The 22,618-nt window shown below is 44.7% G+C and overlaps 1 protein-coding gene across 1 annotated transcript in view; it reads left to right on the top strand.

The window, feature by feature from the left end:
- Positions 1-22,618, top strand: part of LOC124619544 (inactive dipeptidyl peptidase 10-like) — a 380,569-nt gene that overhangs the window by 249,104 nt on the left and 108,847 nt on the right. Inside the window, exons 8-9 of the mRNA XM_047146009.1 lie at positions 6,788-6,915; positions 19,006-19,129. Coding sequence (XP_047001965.1) covers positions 6,788-6,915; positions 19,006-19,129 — 252 coding nt within the window. The remainder of the gene's footprint in view (positions 1-6,787; positions 6,916-19,005; positions 19,130-22,618) is intronic.

The raw sequence follows: 22,618 nt of genomic DNA on the forward strand, positions 1-22,618 counted from the left end.
CAACTTTCCCACTAGAGCGCGCCCCACTAAGCACAACAGCGCAGGCGCAGCGCTCGTCCGTCTCCGCACTACGAGATGGCTCTGCCTTAGAGACGGACCGAATTCTGCTTCCGCACATCCGCGTATTAGTATGTAACGCAGCCAATGAGATTGCTGCTAACGTATAACCTTTTCTCCTCGCGGATCACACTCTCGCAGTGATACCTGAACGCTCGAGGTATTATAACGAGTGTACAGACCTCCGATTACGACTAGTCAGTCTGCATTAGTCTGTAGTCAAGTTTCAGTCTGCGCCTAATAAGATTATCATATTCCTGTACATAGCCATGAAGAGAAATGTATAGACACTTTGTCAAGTATCATAGATATGTGAAAATAAGATTAACGTACCAAGACCAAAGGAACTTCAGATTGTCAATTGTAAATAGCATCCAGAATCAAGTTAAGTAAGGTTTATGATTTTTATTATTTTAACAAATGTGTGTGAAAATTAATCAAGTTCTGTTTAAAGTTGGTCACCGTCAATCTGCTACTCTAAGTGTGCGAGTGGCATTTCTATCGTCTGACCTAATGGCAGAAGATAAACACGCCACGATAAGACCACGAGACATATTGCTGACACTCGCCTACTTCGTTAGAGCGACAAGTCAAATAATCTGATGGTGTGTGTACCGAAGGTCTTACAGTACGCACACCACAGGTGGGTTGACATAGGTTGAACAATCCTCGTTCCCCAGGAACTGGAACCCCATCGTTGCCATTCTCAATAGCAACCAGCACCAGTCAACGAACGAGGCGCGAAAATGAGAGGCACTTTGCAACTGTTCCTCCTCTGTACGAGAGCTGAATTTGGTACTGTCTGCTGCTCGTTACAATAAAGTGCATTACACCACATTGCAGCAGCTACAGGAACAGCAAAAGAAGTTCTCCTCATCCTGCGAAATCACACTTAAGCGTAGTTTACACGACGGCACTATGTCGCAGCCAACTGCGCTACCGGCCACTGCGCATGTGCGCCGCGCGTTTGCGCAATTCGTCGGTGAAACTAAACAGTTTCTGCGTGTTCCAACTTTGCCGACACTAGTTGCATGGGTTTTGAGGTTATGTGTGTTCGTCGAGTGTAGACAAGCTGAAATATGAAATGGGGAACGGAGAATAATGTTCGCTTTTTGGATATCTATGCTTTGAGTAGGTGTTTGTGGGATTTTAGTGGTGCTGATTACAAAAATAAGCAGCATATTGCTGCCGCTGAGACCGTCATGTGCGATCATAACGTAGATGGTTTGACAATATCTGAGCTCCAGGGTAAAATATATTGAGTTAGGAGCACATATACAACTGAATTAAGAAAAATACAAGCAAACGTAATTCTAGCTGTAGAAATGCTGCTGTCTACAAGACTAAAATCCCATCGTTCGAAATGGCTGACTCTTTTTCTTTAAGGTTCAAAACATGGCTCTGAGCACTATGGGACTTAACATCTATGGTCATCAGTCCCCTAGAACGTAAAACTACTTAAACCTAACTAACCTAAGGACAGCACACAACACCCAGCCATCACGAGGCAGAGAAAATCCCTGACCCCGCCGGGAATCGAACCCGGGAACCCGTGCGTGGGAAGCGAGAACGCTACCGCACGACCACGAGATGCGGGCAAGCTTTCTTTAAGGAGTATTATTGACAGGAGGGAGGCTACAGAGATCGAGAAGCTAAATTCTTTATTCAATATTCATCTATTTAAAACGTCGCAGCAGTGCTCCCCATTCACATATGTTTGAATTTTGAAATATTGCCACTGTACAGATCAGTAGTTTGCAAACCATTCTCTTCTTAATGCGACCTGCTTCGAATAATTACTGCTGTTAATGTTAATAATTATTACTGTTAATAATTATTGGTGTTAATGAAAAAGTGTCATCACCAACTAAAACCGCATCTTATTGCATGCCGACTGTTCTCGATTGTAATGATATGTAATTTCAGTTCTGGCAACAGTGCTTCATGCATTACAGTATCTTTACTCCTTATCGCATAATTAACTCTGCTTAGAAGGAACGTTAACAGTTCTGGTGACGTTCTAAGATAGCTGAAAGAACTTCTTGGTTCTTCCATTATAAATTATTTCAGCAAGGATGCTGGGCAACCAGCTGACGTCTGTTCTTCATCCAGTCACGAATCGAAACACGTTTCTTATTTTTTTCTTATGCAGCGATTCCACGCAACAAGCTTTAACTCCATCACAACTCGTGTGACGTGCAGCTGCCAAAACTTTCATTTCAGAAACGACTCAGGAAACCACAAAACGACGAAAGTGGAGTATATACTGGTTTCGCCGTGTCTACAGTCAAATATGAAACCATTTGTGTGCAACTCATTCCACGCAACGAGTGGCGCAACCCAATGTCGTCGTGTAAATTAGGCTTTAGAAGACAGGATAATTCCCTGAACCGTGAAGGGAGGCAATCTTAAAACCTCTTTTGGAACCCAGAAAGGCCCTTACTTGCCTAAGAGGATATTGCACTGTTTGCCTCATTAGCATCGTGGGAAATACTTATTGGACCTGATGGTGAACCCCCATTTCGTCGTGGTTCTCGACTCCAGACAGCTCATTGGTCGCTTCAAGTTTGAGTTCCGGAGGTATCATTCCACTACTGGCCTTTCTAAAGACGGCTGTTCACCTGGTTCCCTTACTATAGCAACGATTCATAGCTGTCAGTTCGTCTCTGGGAAGGTGAATATTCTCGGACAACTCCAACAATAGGGCTTCCAAAGACATTCCTGCTTCTATAAGCGGTCCTTTCTTTCTCGCCTCTATTTCCAGTACCAAACTGTGTTAAGTGGTGTCCCACAGGCGTGAACAGAAGAGTGACTCTGAAGGGATCACTCTGGGCCTTACCATGTTCTCTAACAGCACGATGAGGGAATTAGGCTCGCCACAGACGCGTATCGGAGCAGTTCCATTACCAGTCTCTGTGCTGAGGCTGGTAAGCCGCCACTATCCATCCGACGGCAATGCGGCAAGCAGAAATAGCCTTTAAATACTTTTGAAAAAATCACGATATGGCGCAGTTGTTAAAACTAGCATATTTGGTGAAACAACAGATCATCATCAGGTATAAAAAGTGTCATTAATTACAGAATATGCTTCTATGATTGAACATATATCCTGTAATTAGGATCTAAGGATGATCTGTTGTTTGAATGGAGCTAATAGTTTTAGTAAAGTGACATACTGCTATTGTGCCAAACATTATTTTTCAAAAATATTGGTTTTTGTTGGATACGATCCCCAGACACTTGGTTGAGACACCATCAAAATGGCCATTTGAAATTCTCCCAAAGGAAGATCTTGTAGCACAATATATCGGCCGAATTCCAATCATTGCGCAGGCTACCATCCTGTATTCAGGCTACCATCCTATATTCTAAAGAGAGCGCAAGTTACTTTCAACCTCCTGCAGTACAAAATGACAAATGCACCGAAACACATATCTGAATTAATATCATATAACATATAATATCGGAACAGTGAATCCGTGCTGATTTCCAACTATTCGATTACTCAGGGGTACCATCTTGGCTGATCATTTGTTTTGTCCTAATTTTATCCCAAAGATACGTGTCCAAAAAAATTTATCTATATTGCGGAGCTGCAGACGATCTTTAAAACCACAAAATTTCCTATTAGTTCCAATTTCCTGCGTGTACTACTAACCATCCAGTGCGTGTATTCAATGGCTGAACTAGTCATCTGTATAGGAAACTACCCTTCAGGTATAACATGTAAGGAAATAGGTGATATTCTTCTGGATGCCAGGCCGTATTGGAATTCGGGAAGAAGAATTACCAGATAGAGTAGCCCAGGAGGTACACACAAATATTTATAGTAACACAGAATGGCATTACCTGGCGATCAGTTTTCTCGCTGTTCAAGCTCAGGGTTTTTGGAAGAAAGGGGTCTGGAAGGGAGAGATATGCTAAGAGTGCACTTAACACACTTCCAAATAGAGAACATTTGGTGGACTGCTTACTTTTCTGGCCAAACGACCAACCAGCGTGAGCTGTTCGCACAAGAAAGGGTAGTCCACAGTTTGGCGATGGACTTCCCGTCTATGTTACGTGACGAGGCGCAATTTGTGACCACCCGTCTGGATAGCCGTGCATGTTAAAGTGATACTTCCAGGAGGGGGAGGTACGCCGGCCCCGAATCGAATCCTCCTGGCGGATTAACGAGGGTTGGCGTGCCGGCGGGCCTGGATGTGGTTTTTCGGCAGTTTCTCACATCCCACCAGGTGAATACCGTGCTGGTACCCAAGTCTCGTCTCAGTTCCACGATTCGCTCGAGAAAACTTTCGCTCACTTTAGGATGAGTAACACTACATGCAGAGAGTAATAGTATGGCAACAGGAAGAGCATCCGGCCATCCCTTAAATTAACCAAGCTAAATCCGTTAATAACAATGCCGACCCTGCGCCGATGTGGGACAAAACCACAAGAAAAAGAATGCACAATATGTGACGCATTTACAAAATATTTGTTTGCCTTCCCCATTTTCACAGAGGCTATTGGTAACACACAGCGTGGCATTCAAAGTTGGTTCAACCAGCCAATCCTTTTTATTTGTCTGTGCCCTTTCTCTTTCATTCAATGTTATTTAAGAAGGGATGCATGTAAAATTGGTCAAAAACGTTGAAATTTTTTTGCTATCATGTAGTTCTGTAGCATGTTGGAAATATTATCTCCGATTTTCAAACTTTAATTCGTGCTACAAATTATATAAAAGCCATCTTGTTGGAACCAATAACCAGTGCCACGTCCCCCTATCTACACGATTCTGTCCTTGCTTGCGATATTTTAATATTTTCTGCCATCAGATAAAACACCTGTATAGCATAGAAGGCTTTGAGCCCATTTACGATGTGATTAAATAAAATTTACTAAGGAAATGCACACACGTTGGAACACAAAACACGAACAAAATCTTTAATAACCTCATTTAGAACAGACGCCCATAGACAACATTTTGCTCATCTACTATTCTCAAAATTTCCTCATATGATGCTTACCTGGTTTTCATTGTAGTACCAGTGGAAGAATCAGGACCCATATGAGATTAGGATTTGATGCAGATCAGATTGCTTCACTGAAAACCTATTAAAGAAGGTTGATGGTGTGTGTATTGCTAATTTTGAAATTCCAGTAAAGGATTTTGTCAACAGGGTACGCCAAAAGGATCAGACTAGAAGAACAGAGCTACATAAAAACCAAAAAGAACAACTGTATGGTTGTGGCCCACATTAAGGTACAGGGTGATAATTATTGAACTGTATGAAATAGAAAACAGCCATGACTTCTGAACGGTTGGCCGTGGGGCATGATAGGAATTACTGTACGCATTGTGGTTTGGTTTACCGACGAAGCCCACTTCTATTTGTATGGGTTTGTCAATAGGTAAAATCCGCGCAATAGGGGGACCGAGAATCCGTATTTCACGATCAAGAAGTCTCTTCATCCTCAGCGGTTGACTGTGTGGTATGCAGCGTCCAGTCAGGGAATAATCGATGCAATATTCCTTGATGGTATGGCAACTACCGAACGGTACGTCAAGGTTTTGGAAGATGATTTCTTCCCCTTTATCCAAAGCGATCCTGATTTTGACAAGATGTGGTTCATGCAAGACGGAGATCGACCCCATCGAAGCAGGAGAGTGTTTGATGTCCTGAAGAGCACTCTGGGGACCGCATTCTGGCTCTGGGATACCCACAGGCCACTGGCATGGGCCTCTTATTAGCTGCCATATTCACCGGATCTGAACACATGCGACTCCTTTTTGTGGAGCTGTATCAAATACAACGTGTACAGCAATAACCCCAAAACCATTGCTGAGCTGAAAACAGCATCGATGTTCCACCACTTCAGCGAGTCCTGCAGAATTTGGCTATTCATCTGCACCACATCATCGCCAAGGGCGGCACGCATGCCAAACATGTGTGCACGCCGTAGTTTGTAAATAATTTACGTTTTTTTCGTATACTTCAATAATTGTCACTCTATACTTGTTTCTGGCATAAATGCTAATATAATCTATTTTCTGCTTTTCCGCGATTTTCATTTTACGTTGTATAAGGAATGTTTTCTGCTGAACCACTGCAGGTAAAAATGTGAAATTTGCTATAGAATTAGTACACACCTTAACACAACTTCCTGTAGTATAAAATTCTTATAAGTGCATTACTGTCAAATTTATTTAAATTTTTGTGAAGTATAAATTGCTATGTATTATACGGACAAACTTTTAAAAAAATGTTGCGAGAGTTCTAAGACTGACATTAAAAAACTGGTGCACACATTTGCTTATCTAAATACTAAGAATAACCTATCACATTTTTAAAGTGATAAGTAAAGTAACCTTTGAGAAACTTTTCCTCATTTGATAGTATGTATTCTAAAAATATTCAACAACGTACTGATCGAATTATTTGGCAAAAAAATTGAAAAAATACACATTGTGGCCAACAACATAATGACAACAAGTGCAAAATTTGGTTCAATCATGTCTCAAACAGTAAAAGTACATTAGCTTATATGTACACGTGTATTTTCTCGTATATGTCCCCTTAATTTATACCTGTTTTCGATCAAATTTAATTTTGTGATCATGTGCTAACTCATACTGAGATCTAATGACCTCATATCTCATCCACCAGTCCAGTTTGACGCACTTGGGAGCATGAATATCTGTGGTTCATTCAACATTAAGATAGTAATCACAGTTTCTACGTCTTAGGTTGGCACACCGAATCCGGTGGTAACATTGAGAGTGGTGGACCTGCAAGAAACGGCTATGACCACGACATCGACGATATGGCCTGCTTCTGCCATAAAGAATGTGCGGCCACCTTCCCAACTACCTACGTAAGTACATTACAGACAATTAAACCAGTATGCTATGGCTGACGTGACGAGTAAAAAGGAAGACGCTTTCCTTGTTGCGGTTGCTTGGATGAAATTACAAAACATTTTCTTCAAAATACAATGGTGAAGTAAAACACTGTGACAGCTATGCACTGCGAGATTGAATGATGGTGTTACGGGCACGTAGCGTATCCGGTGTTAATACAGGGTGTCCAGAAAAGGACTCCCTGATTTCAAATTTAAATATCTTGAAAACATAGATCGATAGAGGAATGTAGTAAACGGTATGTTTATTGTGAAAGCTGTAAGAAGTTTATACAGCAGTTTGAAATAATAGTTACAAAAGTTGCTAACAGATGGCGCTGTACGCTGTACAGCTCATATCAGCATACATAAGTGAAATAATCGTATGAAAACAATCTTTGCAAACAATCACATCACAATGTTTTCAAAATGTTCACCATTGGCACTACAGAGGTGGCGCAAACGAAGAATGAAATTCGCCATCAAATTTCGTAGTGTCTCAACCGAAATGGATTCACATGCCACAGAGATCGCCGATTCAAGCTCGGCAGCGTGGCGGGATGCTTCGGGTAGACCATGTCTTTCACTGTGCCCCACAAAAAAAAGTCACAGGAAGTCAAATCCGGCGAATATGGGGGCCAATCCACGCCTGCACCAGTAAATTTGGGATATTCCAAAGCAATGACGCGATTCCCGAAGTATTCCTCAAGAAAGCGAAACACTTGTTCGGTCCGATGTGGTCGGGTTCCATCTTGCATAAACCATTCAGTACCTGGTCGATCCTCTAACGCTTGCTGTGTGGCGACAAATTGTTCCAAAATTGCAACGTAACGTGCACCTGTGACCGTTTCTCGAATGAAAAAAGGGCCAATAATGCCTCTGCTGCATATTGCAGCCCACGCAGTAACTTTAGGAGAATACAGGGGTTTCGCTTCACACCAATATGGCTTTTCGGAACCCCAAAATCGCCAGTTCTGCTTATTCACGTATCCATTCAGGTGGAAGTGTGCTTCATCTGTAAACCAGATGCAGCCAACATGAAATCCTTCACTATCAATCATTGTGAGCATCTGATTAGCAAAGGCAACCCTTTGTTGCACAGCTTGTACGGATATGGCCTGGTGCGTTTGAATTTTGAGTGGAAACATGTGCAGGCTCTTTCTCAGTATTTTCTGCGTGCTGGAACGCTTCAAACCAGTCTCAGATGCAATTCTACGGACGGATGACATTGGATTTCGCTGACTAATTCCAGAAACTGTGGCGATATTTTCAGGCGTAACTGCGGTTTGCTTGCGGCCAACATGCCCCACTAGATCATCAGTTACGCTGCCTGTTCGTTGAAATTTTGCGAAGAGCGTACGAATGGTTTTCGCATCAGGACCTTTTGGAACATTAAATCGTGCTTGAAAACTTCGCCTTGTTGCCGTAGGACTCTCTTCTAACCTGTGGTACTTTAGCACCAGAAAAACGCGTTGTTCAATGGAGTACATGGTTTTAATCTCTTCCTTCGGTACGCTAACCTCCTTTCACGTTTCAACAGTGGAACTGATCGCTCTGGGCTTCGGGTCATTATTTACACTAGGCATTACGTATGGCGATTACAGCGCCATCTGTTAGCAGCTTTTGTAACTATTATTTCAAACTGCTGTATAAACTTCTTACAGCTTTCACAATAAACATACCGTTTACTGCATTCCTCTATCGATCTTTGTTTTCAAGATATTTAATTTTGAAATCAGGGAGTCCTTTTCTGGAGACCCTGTAGTAGCAGAAATTAATGGGGGATCATTCCAGCGACGATGCAGGCCACAAAACGTAAATCCTCTGACACAGCAGACTTTGACAAAGTTCAGGTTGTTTGGCCAACGTCTGGCAACGAGCATCTCGGAAACGACAAGGATGATTGGCTATTCGTGTGCTGTAGTCATGAGCATCTATGGAAAGTGGATGAAGCAATGTGAAACCCCGAGTGAGCAACAAGGTTCGAAGTCCACATCTCATCACAGAATGTAGAGGTCGAATGCCTGTCTACTCTGTCCAGCAGGATAGGCGGCGCTCTGTGGCAGACCTAATGACAGAACACAATGCTTATGCAGGTGCAAGTTTTCCGGAGCACACCATTCAGCGCACATGGTCGAACATGGGACTCTGCAGCAGGCTACCCCTACGTGTTCCTACAGGATAAGAAATAAATAAAAAGAAGACTTTACAAGCTAAGACGGCACATCGTGCATATGACAAGGATCAGTAATCACATATGAACCGGGGGTCGCAAATGCCATCCGGGGCTACCAATTGGCGTTGCAATTATTTCGTCATGCGCCACAAGTGGACGACCACCACAGGATATTGCGGTGGCGCGGTGCTTTCCGTCCCTTTACGACGGACCTGCACCTACCTGTGAACATTGTCTCAGCAGATCATCAGTAGGAAAGCCGAGTGAAACCTACTGTACTTCGACGTGAACCAGGCTGCAATTTAAGTCACTAATCTACGTTTCGGGAGAAAGTTTTCACACAAATGAAAGTTTGGAAATTTTGTCCTCAATTAATATATTCTGAAACTTAGGTGAACAAGTATCACTGCCAAGCCCGTGCTAGTCTTAACACAGTCACTCACAATCCTTTTCACTCACGTTAGCAAGTTTTTGGTGTTGCATTTCCCGAAAACGTAATAGCTACAAAAATACTGATTGTTTTAGATCGATAATGCTCGCCAAATATTAAGTCTGTCGGTACCAAATGCAGTCACAGTTTTTTAGCCACTGACCTGCTCAATACGCCACGCGGAATATATGTCTTTTTTCTCGTCACAAAATTCACTTAAAAATTCCGAAATTTCTACACGCCCATCGGAATAATTATGCCGTCACTTTACCACACTTTTGATGTATGAAACACTGCTAGATCCTGCAACTTATCGTTTCTATCGGAACTACTACTACACACGTCCGAACTGTTTCATGGCTAGGCTCCCACCCTTCTCTAGAATACTCTACGTCTTCCCTACCAGCAGAGAAAGGCGCGCGAAGAATATTGCTTTACTATTGGTAAGTTTACTCAACAGCCAATAGCAAAACAACATTCTGCCGCGTCAATCCGCGCTTTTCATCAATAACCAATCGCAAAATAGTAAACCTAACGACTGCACTATTTACCGACGTAATTATCTAATATGCTGAAGTTTTGCTTATGCATAAAGTTATTTACTATTGTTATTTATACCTGAATTAACTTTCCCTTTACCATAAACTTACTTTACAAATCTGTTCTACAAAAATCCCCTTTGTCCATATCCATACTTCTTCGAAATGTTCCCACACTAAATCCCACTACATAACTCATTAAACAATTCTCTTCATATTAACCTTAAACCGCACTCACGCATCATTCATACTGCAAAAACATATTTATAACATTTTACATACACAAAAAGAAATAATAACACTTTATTAAAATACAAGAACAGTTTATGAAAAACATTCTATTACTTTAGTGCACTCTAGTGGGCACAATCGAAACTAAAATCACAGTCCCCCTATTCAATATTGTCCTCTATCGGCTGATACATAAACCACGTGCGCGTCCAGTCTCGCGTCACCATCTGTCACTCTCCAGCTCTGAGACACATTTCCCACTTTACCGCCTCCAAGGCAGGATCTTTATACGGCGCTACACCTCAATATGATCAAAGTTTTGTCTAGATGCATCAAGACACTCCAGACATCGACGCTGCATTGAACAGTGCACCCTCTCAAAGATACCTGGCGTATCTCGAAGATATTCTGCTGCCGCAACAAGCCTGCCCACTTGATCCTCCAGCAATAAAACATATTTTTCATACACAATGCCATTCAGATGCCCTCACAGGAAAAAAGTCGATCGGTGACATTGAGTCATCGTGGTGGCCATACGACTGGTCCACCGCGACCAATCCAGCGCCCGGGAAAGGTTGCCTGCAGATGTGCCCTCACCAGTCTGCAGACATGTGCGGGGGCTCCGTCGTGCTAAAATCGAATGCAGCGACGAACAGGCGTGGCAATATTACTCAGCATGTCCCGCAGAACCTCCCGCAGGAATACGAGATGCGTGCAACCATCAAGTTGATCCGGGAGAATGTACTGCTCAATTAAACGCAAAACCCTCTCGTGGCCGTACGCCCTCTCGTTGCATTTGCGACCCCCGGTTCCTATGTGATTGCTGATCCTTGTTGTATGACCGATGTGCCATGCCAGTTTGTAAACGCTTTTTTGAATCACCCTGACCCAACGACATTGTCAGTTACGATTGCTGTGGGCACAGGATGGCAAACACTGGGCCGTGAAGCGATGGAAACTTGCCGCCAGTTCGGATGCTTCATGTTCCTCGTTACACCAAGTCTAAGGTCGTGGTCAGCTACCCCACCATCCAGGCGAACGGCTACGCACAGATGCAAGATGGTGGAGGTAGTATTATGCTACGCGAGACTTTCACCTGAACTCCCGTGGAACCTGTTGTAATAATCGAATGCACCATAACAGCTGTGGGCTATGCGCATTATTTCGGACCACCTACATCCCTTCGTGCTTGATGTCTTCCCCAACAGTAATGGCATTTTCCACCAAGATAGCTGTCCATGTCACAAGGTCATAATCGTACTAAAATGGTTTGAGTATCACGATAATCAGCTCGCATCAATATTTTGGTCACCATATTCACCTGATTTGAACCCTATTGAACACATCTGGGACGCTGTTGGGTTCCATCTACGTTCCCACAGATCACCGACCCTTAATTTACGGGAATCGCGCGACCTTTATGTAGACGTCTGGTGCTACTTACATCAAGAAGTCTATTAAAAACTTGACTAACCTACGCCACGCAGAATTGTTGCTGTATTGTGTTGCAGAGGAGGACTAGCGCACCGTTACACAGGAGTTCATAATGTTTTGTTCCATAAATGCATGTATCCTAATGATAAACAAATACATTATAAGAGGTCGGATGCACTTTTGCACGTTCATATTCTTAATAAATCTTACAAGAGCAGCTTAAGGAGCTAAGATGCTTTAACAGAGTACAATACAAAATCCAGTCTTGTCTATGATACTAATTTAAGTTACTGACAAATCAATGTTTAAGTAAAATTCCAAGCCGCCTTGTGCCTAACCTCTACTTGGTTACCATAGCCGCTGACAATCGAATATACAGATACTAGCGGAAAAATGTTCCTATCGGAGCACAAAAAATGAGAATATGATCAGAGTCTTTTAAATAATTAAAAGCTGCCTCATTCTACCTTCCTCAGCATCCTTACAAATATTCCCAAATATTTTGGCATGCGAACGTACTCGGGGTTTTTGTAACATGCATCTCATTTCAAACTTCCACAAGCTCTCCTAACCGTAACTCAATCACACCCTCCAGTCCATCGCTGTAAGTCACTCATACCCATTCACTCCCAGTTGTCCTTTCTCACTCATTCATTCAGCCCAATTCATTGTCATTATCTCTTTGCCATTGTCTCCTGTTTCACAGCCACTGTCTTCTGCGTTGTGTCCTACAAATACAGTTTCCTCTCACTATCACCATCTCCCACTCGCTCTCTTTTACTGCTAATATCTCACTCCTTCCTTCCTACTGCTGCTGTTCTTTCTCACTGTCGCTATCTCTCTCTTCCTCGTTGTCATTGTCGTATACTTTGTCTGTCATTATCACTGGCTCTCAATCAGTTCCACTTTCACTTTCTCTTCCTCCGTGTTTCATCACTTTATAAGCTAAGCTTTCGCCTCACACCAGATTTTACCTCTACAAGTAGGGTAACTTTGTACCTCTTTGTCTCGGAAACGGGTAAAGATATCAAGAAAATTTTCAAAGTTGTTCGAGGTCGGGATCTTAGGAACATATCGTAAGAATTTCTGAGCGTAGCCGTCATGGAATCTTCGGCTGGATTTTGGTCCGCTGGTGATGGCGAAAATATAGTAAAGAAACACTTTTTGTGGGGTTTTCCGAGAAACCGTCTGTGTTTCCGTACGTCCCATCAAACCCACAGTAGACCACATGAAATGCAAAAAGAACCAACCGATTTTCTCCATTTACCTAAGCAGCAGGAAGCGTGAAATATTTATAGTTGGACTCTGTACTTAGGATAGTGACACTGAAACGATCCTCCTGTTGGATATACAGGTGTTACAAAAAGGTACGGCCAAACTTTCAGGAAACATTCCTCACACACAAATAAAGAAAAGATGTTATGTGGACATGTGTCCGGAAACGCTTAATTTCCATGTTAGAGCTCATTTTAGTTTCGTCAGTATGTACTGTACTTCCTCGATTCACCGCCAGTTGGCCCAATTGAAAGAAGGTAATGTTGACTTCGGTGCTTGTGTTGACATGCGACTCATTGCTCTACAGTACTAGCATCAAGCACATCAGTACGTAGCATCAACAGGTTAGTGTTCATCACGAATGTGGTTTTGCAGTCAGTGCAATGTTTACAAATGCGGAGTTGGCAGTTGCCCATTTGATGTATGGACTAGCACGGGGCAATAGCCGTGGCGCAGTACGTTTGTATCGAGACAGATTTCCAGAACGAAGGTGTCCCGACAGGAAGACGTTCGAAGCAATTGATCGGCGTCTTAGGGAGCACGAAACATTCCAGCCTATGACTCGCAACTGGGGAAGACCTAGAACGACGAGGACACCTGCAATGGACGAGGCAACTCTTCGTGCAGTTGACGATAACCCTAATGTCAGCGTCAGAGAAATTGCTGCTGTACAAGGTAACGTTGACCACGTCACTGCATGGAGAGTGCTACAAGAGAACCAGTTGTTTCCGTACCATGTACAGTGTGTGCAGGCACTATCAGCAGCTGATTGGCCTCCACGGGTACACTTCTGCGAATGGTTCATCCAACAATGTGTCAATCCTCATTTCAGTGCAAATGGTCTCTTTACGGATGAGGCTTCATTCCAACGTGATCAAATTGTAAATTTTCACAATCAACATGTGTGGGCTGACGAGAATCCTCACGCAGTTGTGCAATCACGTCATCAACACAGATTTTCTGTGAACGTTTGGGCCGGCATTGTTGGTGATGTCTTGATTGGGCCCCATGTTCTTCCACCTACGCTCAATGGAGCACGTTATCATGATTTCATATGGGATACTCTACCTGTGCTGCTAGAACATGTGCCTTTACGAGTACGGCACAACATGTGGTTCACGCACGATGGAGCTCCTGCACAATTCAGTCGAAATGTTCGTACGCTTCTCAACAACAGATTCGGTGACCGATGGATTGGTAGAGGCTGACCAATTCCACGCTCTCCTGACCTCAACCCTCTTGACCTTCATTTATGGGGACATTTGAAAGCTCTTGGCTACGCAACCCCGGTACCAAATGTAGAGACTCTTCGTGCTCGTATTGTGGACGGTTGTGACACAATACGCCATTTTCCAGGGCTGCATCAGCGCATCAGGGGTTCCATGCGACGGAGGGTGGATGCATGTATCCTCGCTAACGGAGGACATTTTGAACATTTCCTGTAACAAAGTGTTTGAAGCCACGCTGGTATGTTCTGTTGCTGTGTGTTTTTATTGCATGATTAATGTGATTTGAAGAGAAGTAATAAAATGAGCTCTAACATGGAAAGTAAGCGTTTCCGGCACATGTCCACATAACATATTTTCTTTCTGTGTGTGTGAGGAATGTTTCCTGAAAGTTTGGCCGTACCTTTTTGTAACACTCTGTATAAATGGTCCCTATCTCAAGGGATATCCAAAACATTCGACCCTACCTTTTTGTCACTAATAGAACCCAAGGTATGAGCACCAGAAAATTTCGTTTTTATGCACGGCATTTTGGAACATATGATTTCGCATGCATACCGATTTTCTTCAGAGTTACCACGACCCTCGTTTGCACAAAGTGCACTGAGTCTCCATTCACAGATCTTCCATTAACAGGCTGCAGTTCACGCCAGTAGTGTAACATATCATTCCCATACCTTTCTACCCCATAGGCGTACGAGTCCTTCAATTTTACAATGAAACTCACGTTGGGAGAGGGAGTACGGCAATTACGATTTCTGCACACGTCTTGGAAGGTAAGCTCTCAGAGTTTCAAGAGCAGTCCTTAATGTGAAACGTCTTCCATTGGTATGCATTCACTAAATGAAACACCACATGTGAAACCTCTAAACGAGCAGCTGGATAATAAAATGAGGTGGCACCATCACCAAGAAGATTAGCTCTGCCTGCTTTGCGTTTACAATTCTGGTACGTGTGGAACGCCACCGGAAAAGCGAGGAGCTGTCGAACACCCGAAAGTATTAATGAGACATTGGTATCAAAACAGACAATTATTGGCCAGATGTACACAGTTGTTTTCCTCACGGCTGACAGTAATGCAGCAGCAGAAGGGTGCCAGCTACACTCATATGCGCTAACACCACACCTCTCATAGTCTCGGCTGCGGTGACAATGGAGGCATGCTCTCAGCATCTCGCAACGTCGTTGCCAACTAGCGCCAGCACGGATGGTGTTGCCCACTCTGCCTCAGCGCCCAGCCAGCAGGACCAGTGGATTACCATGGCACTATCATTGACGTCATAAACTGGACCCCGGAGAAATAGCCAACAGCTCTCAGGCAGATGCCGTGTTTCTTGACTTCCGCAAGGCGTTCGATACAGTTCCCCACAGTCGTTTAATGAACAAAGTAAGAGCATATGGACTATCAGACCAATTGTGTGATTGGATTGAAGAGTTCCTGGATAACAGAACGCAGCATGTCATTCTCAATGGAGAGAAGTCCTCCGAAGTAAGAGTGATTTCAGGTGTGCCGCAGGGGAGTGTCGTAGGACCGTTGCTATTCACAATATATATAAATGACCTTGTGGATGACATCGGAAGTTCACTGAGGCTTTTTGCGGATGATGCTGTGGTATATCGAGAGGTTGTAACAATGGAAAACTGTACTGAAATGCAGGAGGATCTGCAGCGAATTGACGCAAGTTGCAGGGAATGGCAATTAAATCTCGCAGGAGGATCTGCAGCGAATTGACGCAAGTTGCAGGGAATGGCAATTAAATCTCAATGTAGACAAGTGTAATGTGCTGCGAATACATAGAAACAAAGGTCCCTTATCATTTAGCTACAAAATATCAGGTCAGAAACTGGAAGCAGTTAATTCCATAAATTATCTGGGAGTAAGCATTAGGAGTGATTTAAAATGGAATGATCATATAAAGTTGATCGTCTGTAAGGCATGTGCCAGACTGAGATTCAGTGGAAGAATCCTAAGGAAATGCAATCCGAAAACAAAGGAAGTAGGTTACAGTACGCTTGTTCGCCCACTGCTTGAATACTGCTCAGCAGTGTGGGATCCGTATCAGATGGGGTTGATGGAGGAGATAGAGAAGATCCAACGGCGAGCAGCGCGCTTCGTTATAGGATCATTTAGTAATCGCGAAAGCGTTACGGAGATGACAGATAAACTCCAGTGGAAGACTCTGCAGGAGAGACGCTCAGTAGCTCGGTACGGGCTTTTGTTGAAGTTTCGAGAACATACCTTCACCGAGGAGTCAAGCAGTATATTGCTCCCTCCTACGTATATCTCGCGAAGAGACTATGAGGATAAAATCAGAGAGATTAGAGCCCACACAGAGGCATACCGACAATCCTTCTTTCCACGAACAATACGAGACTGGAATAGAAGGGAGAACCGATAGAGGTACTCAAGGTACCCTCCGCCACACACCGTCAGGTGGCTTGAGGAGTATGGATGTAGATGTAGATGTAGACCGGCTCGCGACACTGGGGTCAACTCGTAGCTGCGAGTCATGGGGCATCATTTACTGCTCTCTCCCAGAACGATGGTGGTTCATCAGCTCGCCAGCGACCATCAGTGAGGCTTTCAGTGGCCTGATGCTGCAAGGCACCAAAGTTTTCCTTCCATCGACAAAGATGAGGATGAGGCAGCAGCAGCTCTCGGCAGCAAAGTCCTTGAGACTTAGTTGGTGGTGGCATCGTAGACTGTAGTCATTCCAGTAGGGCGCGAATGGAGTGTCACTTGTTCCACCTCAATGCCGTTTAGCTACAACACTGAGCTACAACTGAAAAACAAGCTGTGCGAGTCAGAGTATATGTACTTGCCGGGCTGTGTCATCGACGTTATCCTTCTGCGGGGATCACTGAATGTGCCCAGGTTTTCTGGGCTCATCAACACTCTTGGTCGCTCCAAAATGTAGCAACTTCGCCGTTCAGACGCTCGTTTTGGGCTCGTCAGAAACTGAATGGTTACTCTTGCATTCAGTCTGAGCCTTCTTGCGACACCTTGCGCAGTCACCGTTATGATGATACCCCTCTGTTGCCATAATGTCATTTTGCTACATTGCTTGAGTGCTCAGCCCGTCCACAGCGTTTCAGTAGCTTCTGTGCTTGCAGCTACACCGTCAGTGTTTCTATCTCTTGGCATTCTGCCTGGCCATCGACTCATTCTGCTTTGCCTCAGGCATTGCCAGGGAACAACTCAACAATTTTTTTAATATTTGCTATTAAATATAATCCACTATTTTATTCTGGGGCGCAACAATTCTTTGCACTGGAGATGCAACAAAAGTTCTTTGCATAATTACATTCAATACTGTCCTATGACAAAACATTCTGTTAAATACAGCTAAGTTCAAAAAAGTATTAAAGCTACAGAAGTATACACTAAGAATATTACGCAAAGTCAATAACCAAACATCCTGCTGAACCTATTCAGGGACCTTATACTTAAATGCCAATACAAATACTCCCTAATGGTATTTCTGGTTAATAACATGACAATTTAGAATGAAATGCGAAAATCACAGCCACAATTCTAGAAACAAAAATAAATTCCATGTAGACTTTTGATCTCTGTCTAGTGTGCAGAATGGAGTCCTAATTTCTGATGGGAATATCTAAAACATATTGCCAGTGGAAAGAAGGCAGGGAATTGGAAATTCCAAATGTTCAAAAACAATTCAGGGATACCTTATTAGACATTCCTTCTATAATCGTACAGACTATTTGGACTCAGGGGTGTAATTCCATTACTCATCAGCGTGAGCAGCTCAGAATTAGTCACAATTTGTTGTTAGAAGTAGCCTGCAGCCTCTGCTGCTGCCTGTTAATGTGTAGTCAGACTCATTCCACATCCCAGATGGCTTCCTGTCATGATGGGACTTACGGAACACGATGCACAAATGAATTAAGGGGTTCGTAACTTTATGACAGTGACTCTGCAAGACTGTCACAAAACATGCAGCTCTTCTTTGATAATTCTGTATCTCTTCCTTTAATCGAACTTACTAATGGGTTCCTTAGTTCAGGGTGTGTTTGCAGTTTGTGGGCGCTTAACGGCGAGGTTATCAGCGCCTCTACAGATGTTAAAAGAAACTAATGTGGATAAAATGGCTAAAAATGTTATGGCGCAGAGAGGAATAAACCTACAAAATGACACACTCACTCACTCTCACCTCACTCGTGCCCTTAGCCCAATAGAAACGCAAGAAATAGATGAATTTCGTAAGTAACCTACTTCGTGAACAAATTTTTCTTATGAATCTATATCAATCTGATCTCTATCAATCTGCGTTCCACCAAACGAGATTTGTGCAATGATTCCATCGCTTTTAAATGAATTTCAAGTGGTCCAGTACCAATTATGTATCATATTAAAAACAAATAAAAGAAACTGTCCAAGAGCATGGACTGGAAAATAGATGAATTACAAGAACGGTAGAGAAAATTACATTTTCTGGCGTCTTGGCTAGTAAGGAGAAACTTGTACTGCGATTTTCAGCCTGGAACTTGTGTTTCATTCTGTATTTCGTGAGACACAAAAGATATTTCAACAGCACCACAGAAAAATTATGTACTTTTCCAAACCACATACACCCATACACACACACACACACACACACACACACACACACACACACACACACATGTATGTGGACATATATGTTATTAACTGCTCGATTTATCCACATTAGTGAGGATGAATGATTTTTTTTTATTATTTTACTTACGTAACGCGTGGTCTTTTGTTCACAGCGACCATTATCTGACAGCAGCAACGTGGATCTCGAACGCAAAGGTGTGTGCTGTTTGGATGAATCGCGCGCAGAACATTTCCCTGATCAGCGTGTGCAAGCCACCACTCTGGAATTGCGAGCAAGTAAGTCATATCAGCTGTTAAATGTACTGCTATAATGGGTCGTTCACATAACAATAAAACTAAATTAAGTGTTGTGCGATATTGATTTCTTCAGTCTGTGAGTTCAAGAAAACTAGTATAACCCAAAAATGTGCCGAAATTCACTGTACGAGGGTCTCTTTGAGAGATTGTGAAGGTGTCTTGAAGAACAAACTGAGGACAGGAAACCCTACTGGAAACACCATCTAATGATGTCACGGAGCATTGCTGTTACCGACCATTGCTGGGCCGACCATTCAAGGGCAAACGTGAGTTGTAACGCTGACGTATTGCAGGCCGAACACTTTGCAGTATTCAGGACACTACCCGGCATCTCACGCGTTCACGACTCTCACAACACGTAATGTCAGCTAAGAGCAGTGACTAAGTGACATCACCGTTACAACTCACCTTAGCTGCCTTTAGTGTGGCCTAGCTGCTGATATTTTCCCCTACATCAGCGACGCTCCGTGGAGCCGACGGATAACATTTCTGGACATGGATTCTAGCTCCTAGTTTGTCCCTAAAGACAACCCTCACAGCCCCTCGAAGTTTGTCGGTATATTTCTGTTACAGGCGTTATAGCAAAAGATATTACAAACGTGAAGAAAGACGAAAGTCCCAAGCAAACGATAATAGCAACACGGTAGAAAAGGTTGAACAAAACAAAACTGTTTGGCAATATCTTCGAGAGGGTGTGAGAATAAACGTTGCAAATTTTTTAAGAGGCGACTGAAAAAATAAACATGAAATGTCCCCTAAGAAAAATTATAAATGACAGTGCTTAAACTGACACACAATATTTTTAGCGCAACGCAATCTGACTTTCAAAAATCCCTACAAAAGAATGGCCCTGACTAACAATAACCTATACCTTTCATGAATCACTTACCTCACAAAAATCTTCGTTACTCAAACTACTGCAATACAGCGACCGCCAATTCTGCCAGCTAAATAAAAGAGTCTAACTACTGAAGGCACTAACTACTGATAGGCATAGTTAGCAAATGAAAGATTTTGATAGAGAACAGACAATGTATTTACCTTAATAGTGTTCAAAAGTCATAAAATATATATACACCCCTGGAAATGGAAAAAAAGAACACATTGACACCGGTGTGTCAGACCCACCATACTTGCTCCAGACACTGCGAGAGGGCTGTACAAGCAATGATCACACGCACGGCACAGCGGACACACCAGGAACCGCGGTGTTGGCCGTCGAATGGCGCTAGCTGCGCAGCATTTGTGCACCGCCGCCGTCAGTGTCAGCCAGTTTGCCGTGGCATACGGAGCTCCATCGCAGTCTTTAACACTGGTAGCATGCCGCGACAGCGTGGACGTGAACCGTATGTGCAGTTGACGGACTTTGAGCGAGGGCGTATAGTGGGTATGCGGGAGGCCGGGTGGACGTACCGCCGAATTGCTCAACACGTGGGGCGTGAGGTCTCCACAGTACATCGATGTTGTCGCCAGTGGTCGGCGGAAGGTGCACGTGCCCGTCGACCTGGGACCGGACCGCAGCGACGCACGGATGCACGCCAAGACCGTAGGATCCTACGCAGTGCCGTAGGGGACCGCACCGCCACTTCCCAGCAAATTAGGGACACTGTTGCTCCTGGGGTATCGGCGAGGACCATTCGCAACCGTCTCCATGAAGCTGGGCTACGGTCCCGCACACCGTTAGGCCGTCTTCCGCTCACGCCCCAACATCGTGCAGCCCGCCTCCAGTGGTGTCGCGACAGGCGTGAATGGAGGGACGAATGGAGACGTGTCGTCTTCAGCGATGAGAGTCGCTTCTGCCTTGGTGCTAATGATGGTCGTATGCGTGTTTGGCGCCGTGCAGGTGAGCGCCACAATCAGGACTGCATACGACCGAGGCACACAGGGCCAACACCCGGCATCATGGTGTGGGGAGCGATCTCCTACACTGGCCGTACACCACTGGTGATCGTCGAGGGGACACTGAATAGCGCACGGTACATCCAAACCGTCATCGAACCCATCGTTCTACCACTCCTAGACCGGCAAGGGAACTTGCTGTTCCAACAGGACAATGCACGTCCGCATGTATCCCGTGCCACCCAACGTGCTCTAGAAGGTGTAAGTCAACTACCCTGGCCAGCAAGATCTCCGGATCTGTCCCCCATTGAGCATGTTTGGGACTGGATGAAGCGTCGTCTCACGCGGTCTGCACGTCCAGCACGAACGCTGGTCCAACTGAGGCGCCAGGTGGAAATGGCATGGCAAGCCGTTCCACAGGACTACATCCAGCATCTCTGCGATCGTCTCCATGGGAGAATAGCAGCCTGCATTGCTGCGAAAGGTGGATATACACTGTACTAGTGCCGACATTGTGCATGCTCTGTTGCCTGTGTCTATGTGCCTGTGGTTCTGTCAGTGTGATCATGTGATGTATCTGACCCCAGGAATGTGTCAATAAAGTTTCCCCTTCCTGGGACAATGAATTCACGGTGTTCTTATTTCAATTTCCAGGAGTGTATATACACGGGATACATGCGGACGTGCATTGTCCTGTTGGAACAGCTAGTTCCCTTGCCGGCCTAGGAATGGTAGAACGATGGGTTCGATGACGGTTTGGATGTACCGTGCGCTATTCAGTGTCCCCTCGACGATCACCAGTGGTGTACGGCCAGTGTAGGAGATCGCTCCCCACACCATGATGCCGGGTGTTGGCCCTGTGTGCCTCGGTCGCATGCAGTCCTGATTGTGGCGCTCACCTGCACGGCGCCAAACACGCATACGACCATCATTGGCACCAAGGCAGAAGCGACTCTCATCGCTGAAGACGACACGTCTCCATTCGTCCCTCCATTCACGCCTGTCGCGACACCACTGGAGGCGGGCTGCACGATGTTGGGGCGTGAGCGGAAGACGGCCTAACGGTGTGCGGGACCGTAGCCCAGCTTCATGGAGACGGTTGCGAATGGTCCTCGCCGATATCCCAGGAGCAACAGTCTCCCTAATTTGCTGGGAAGTGGCGGTGCGGTCCCCTACGGCACTGCGTAGGATCCTACGGTCTTGGCGTGCATCCGTGCGTCGCTGCGGTCCGGTCCCAGGGCGACGGGCACGTGCACCTTCCGCCGACCACTGGCGACAACATCGATGTACTGTGGAGACCTCACGCCCCACGTGTTGAGCAATTCGGCGGTATGTCCACCCGGCCTCCCGCATGCCCACTATACGCCCTCGCTCAAAGTCCGTCAACTGCACATACGGTTCACGTCCACGCTGTCGCGGCATGCTACCAGTGTTAAAGACTGCGATGGAGCTCCGTATGCCACGGAAAACTGGCTGACACTGACGGCGGCGGTGCACAAATGCTGCGCAGCTAGCGCCATTCGACGGCCAACACCGCGGTTCCTGGTGTGTCCGCTGTGCCGTGCGTGTGATCATTGCTTGTACAGCCCTCTCGCAGTGTCCGGAGCAAGTATGGTGGGTCTGACACAC

Source organism: Schistocerca americana, chromosome 6 (assembly GCF_021461395.2).
Source record: "Schistocerca americana isolate TAMUIC-IGC-003095 chromosome 6, iqSchAmer2.1, whole genome shotgun sequence".
Lineage (NCBI taxonomy): Eukaryota > Metazoa > Arthropoda > Insecta > Orthoptera > Acrididae > Schistocerca > Schistocerca americana.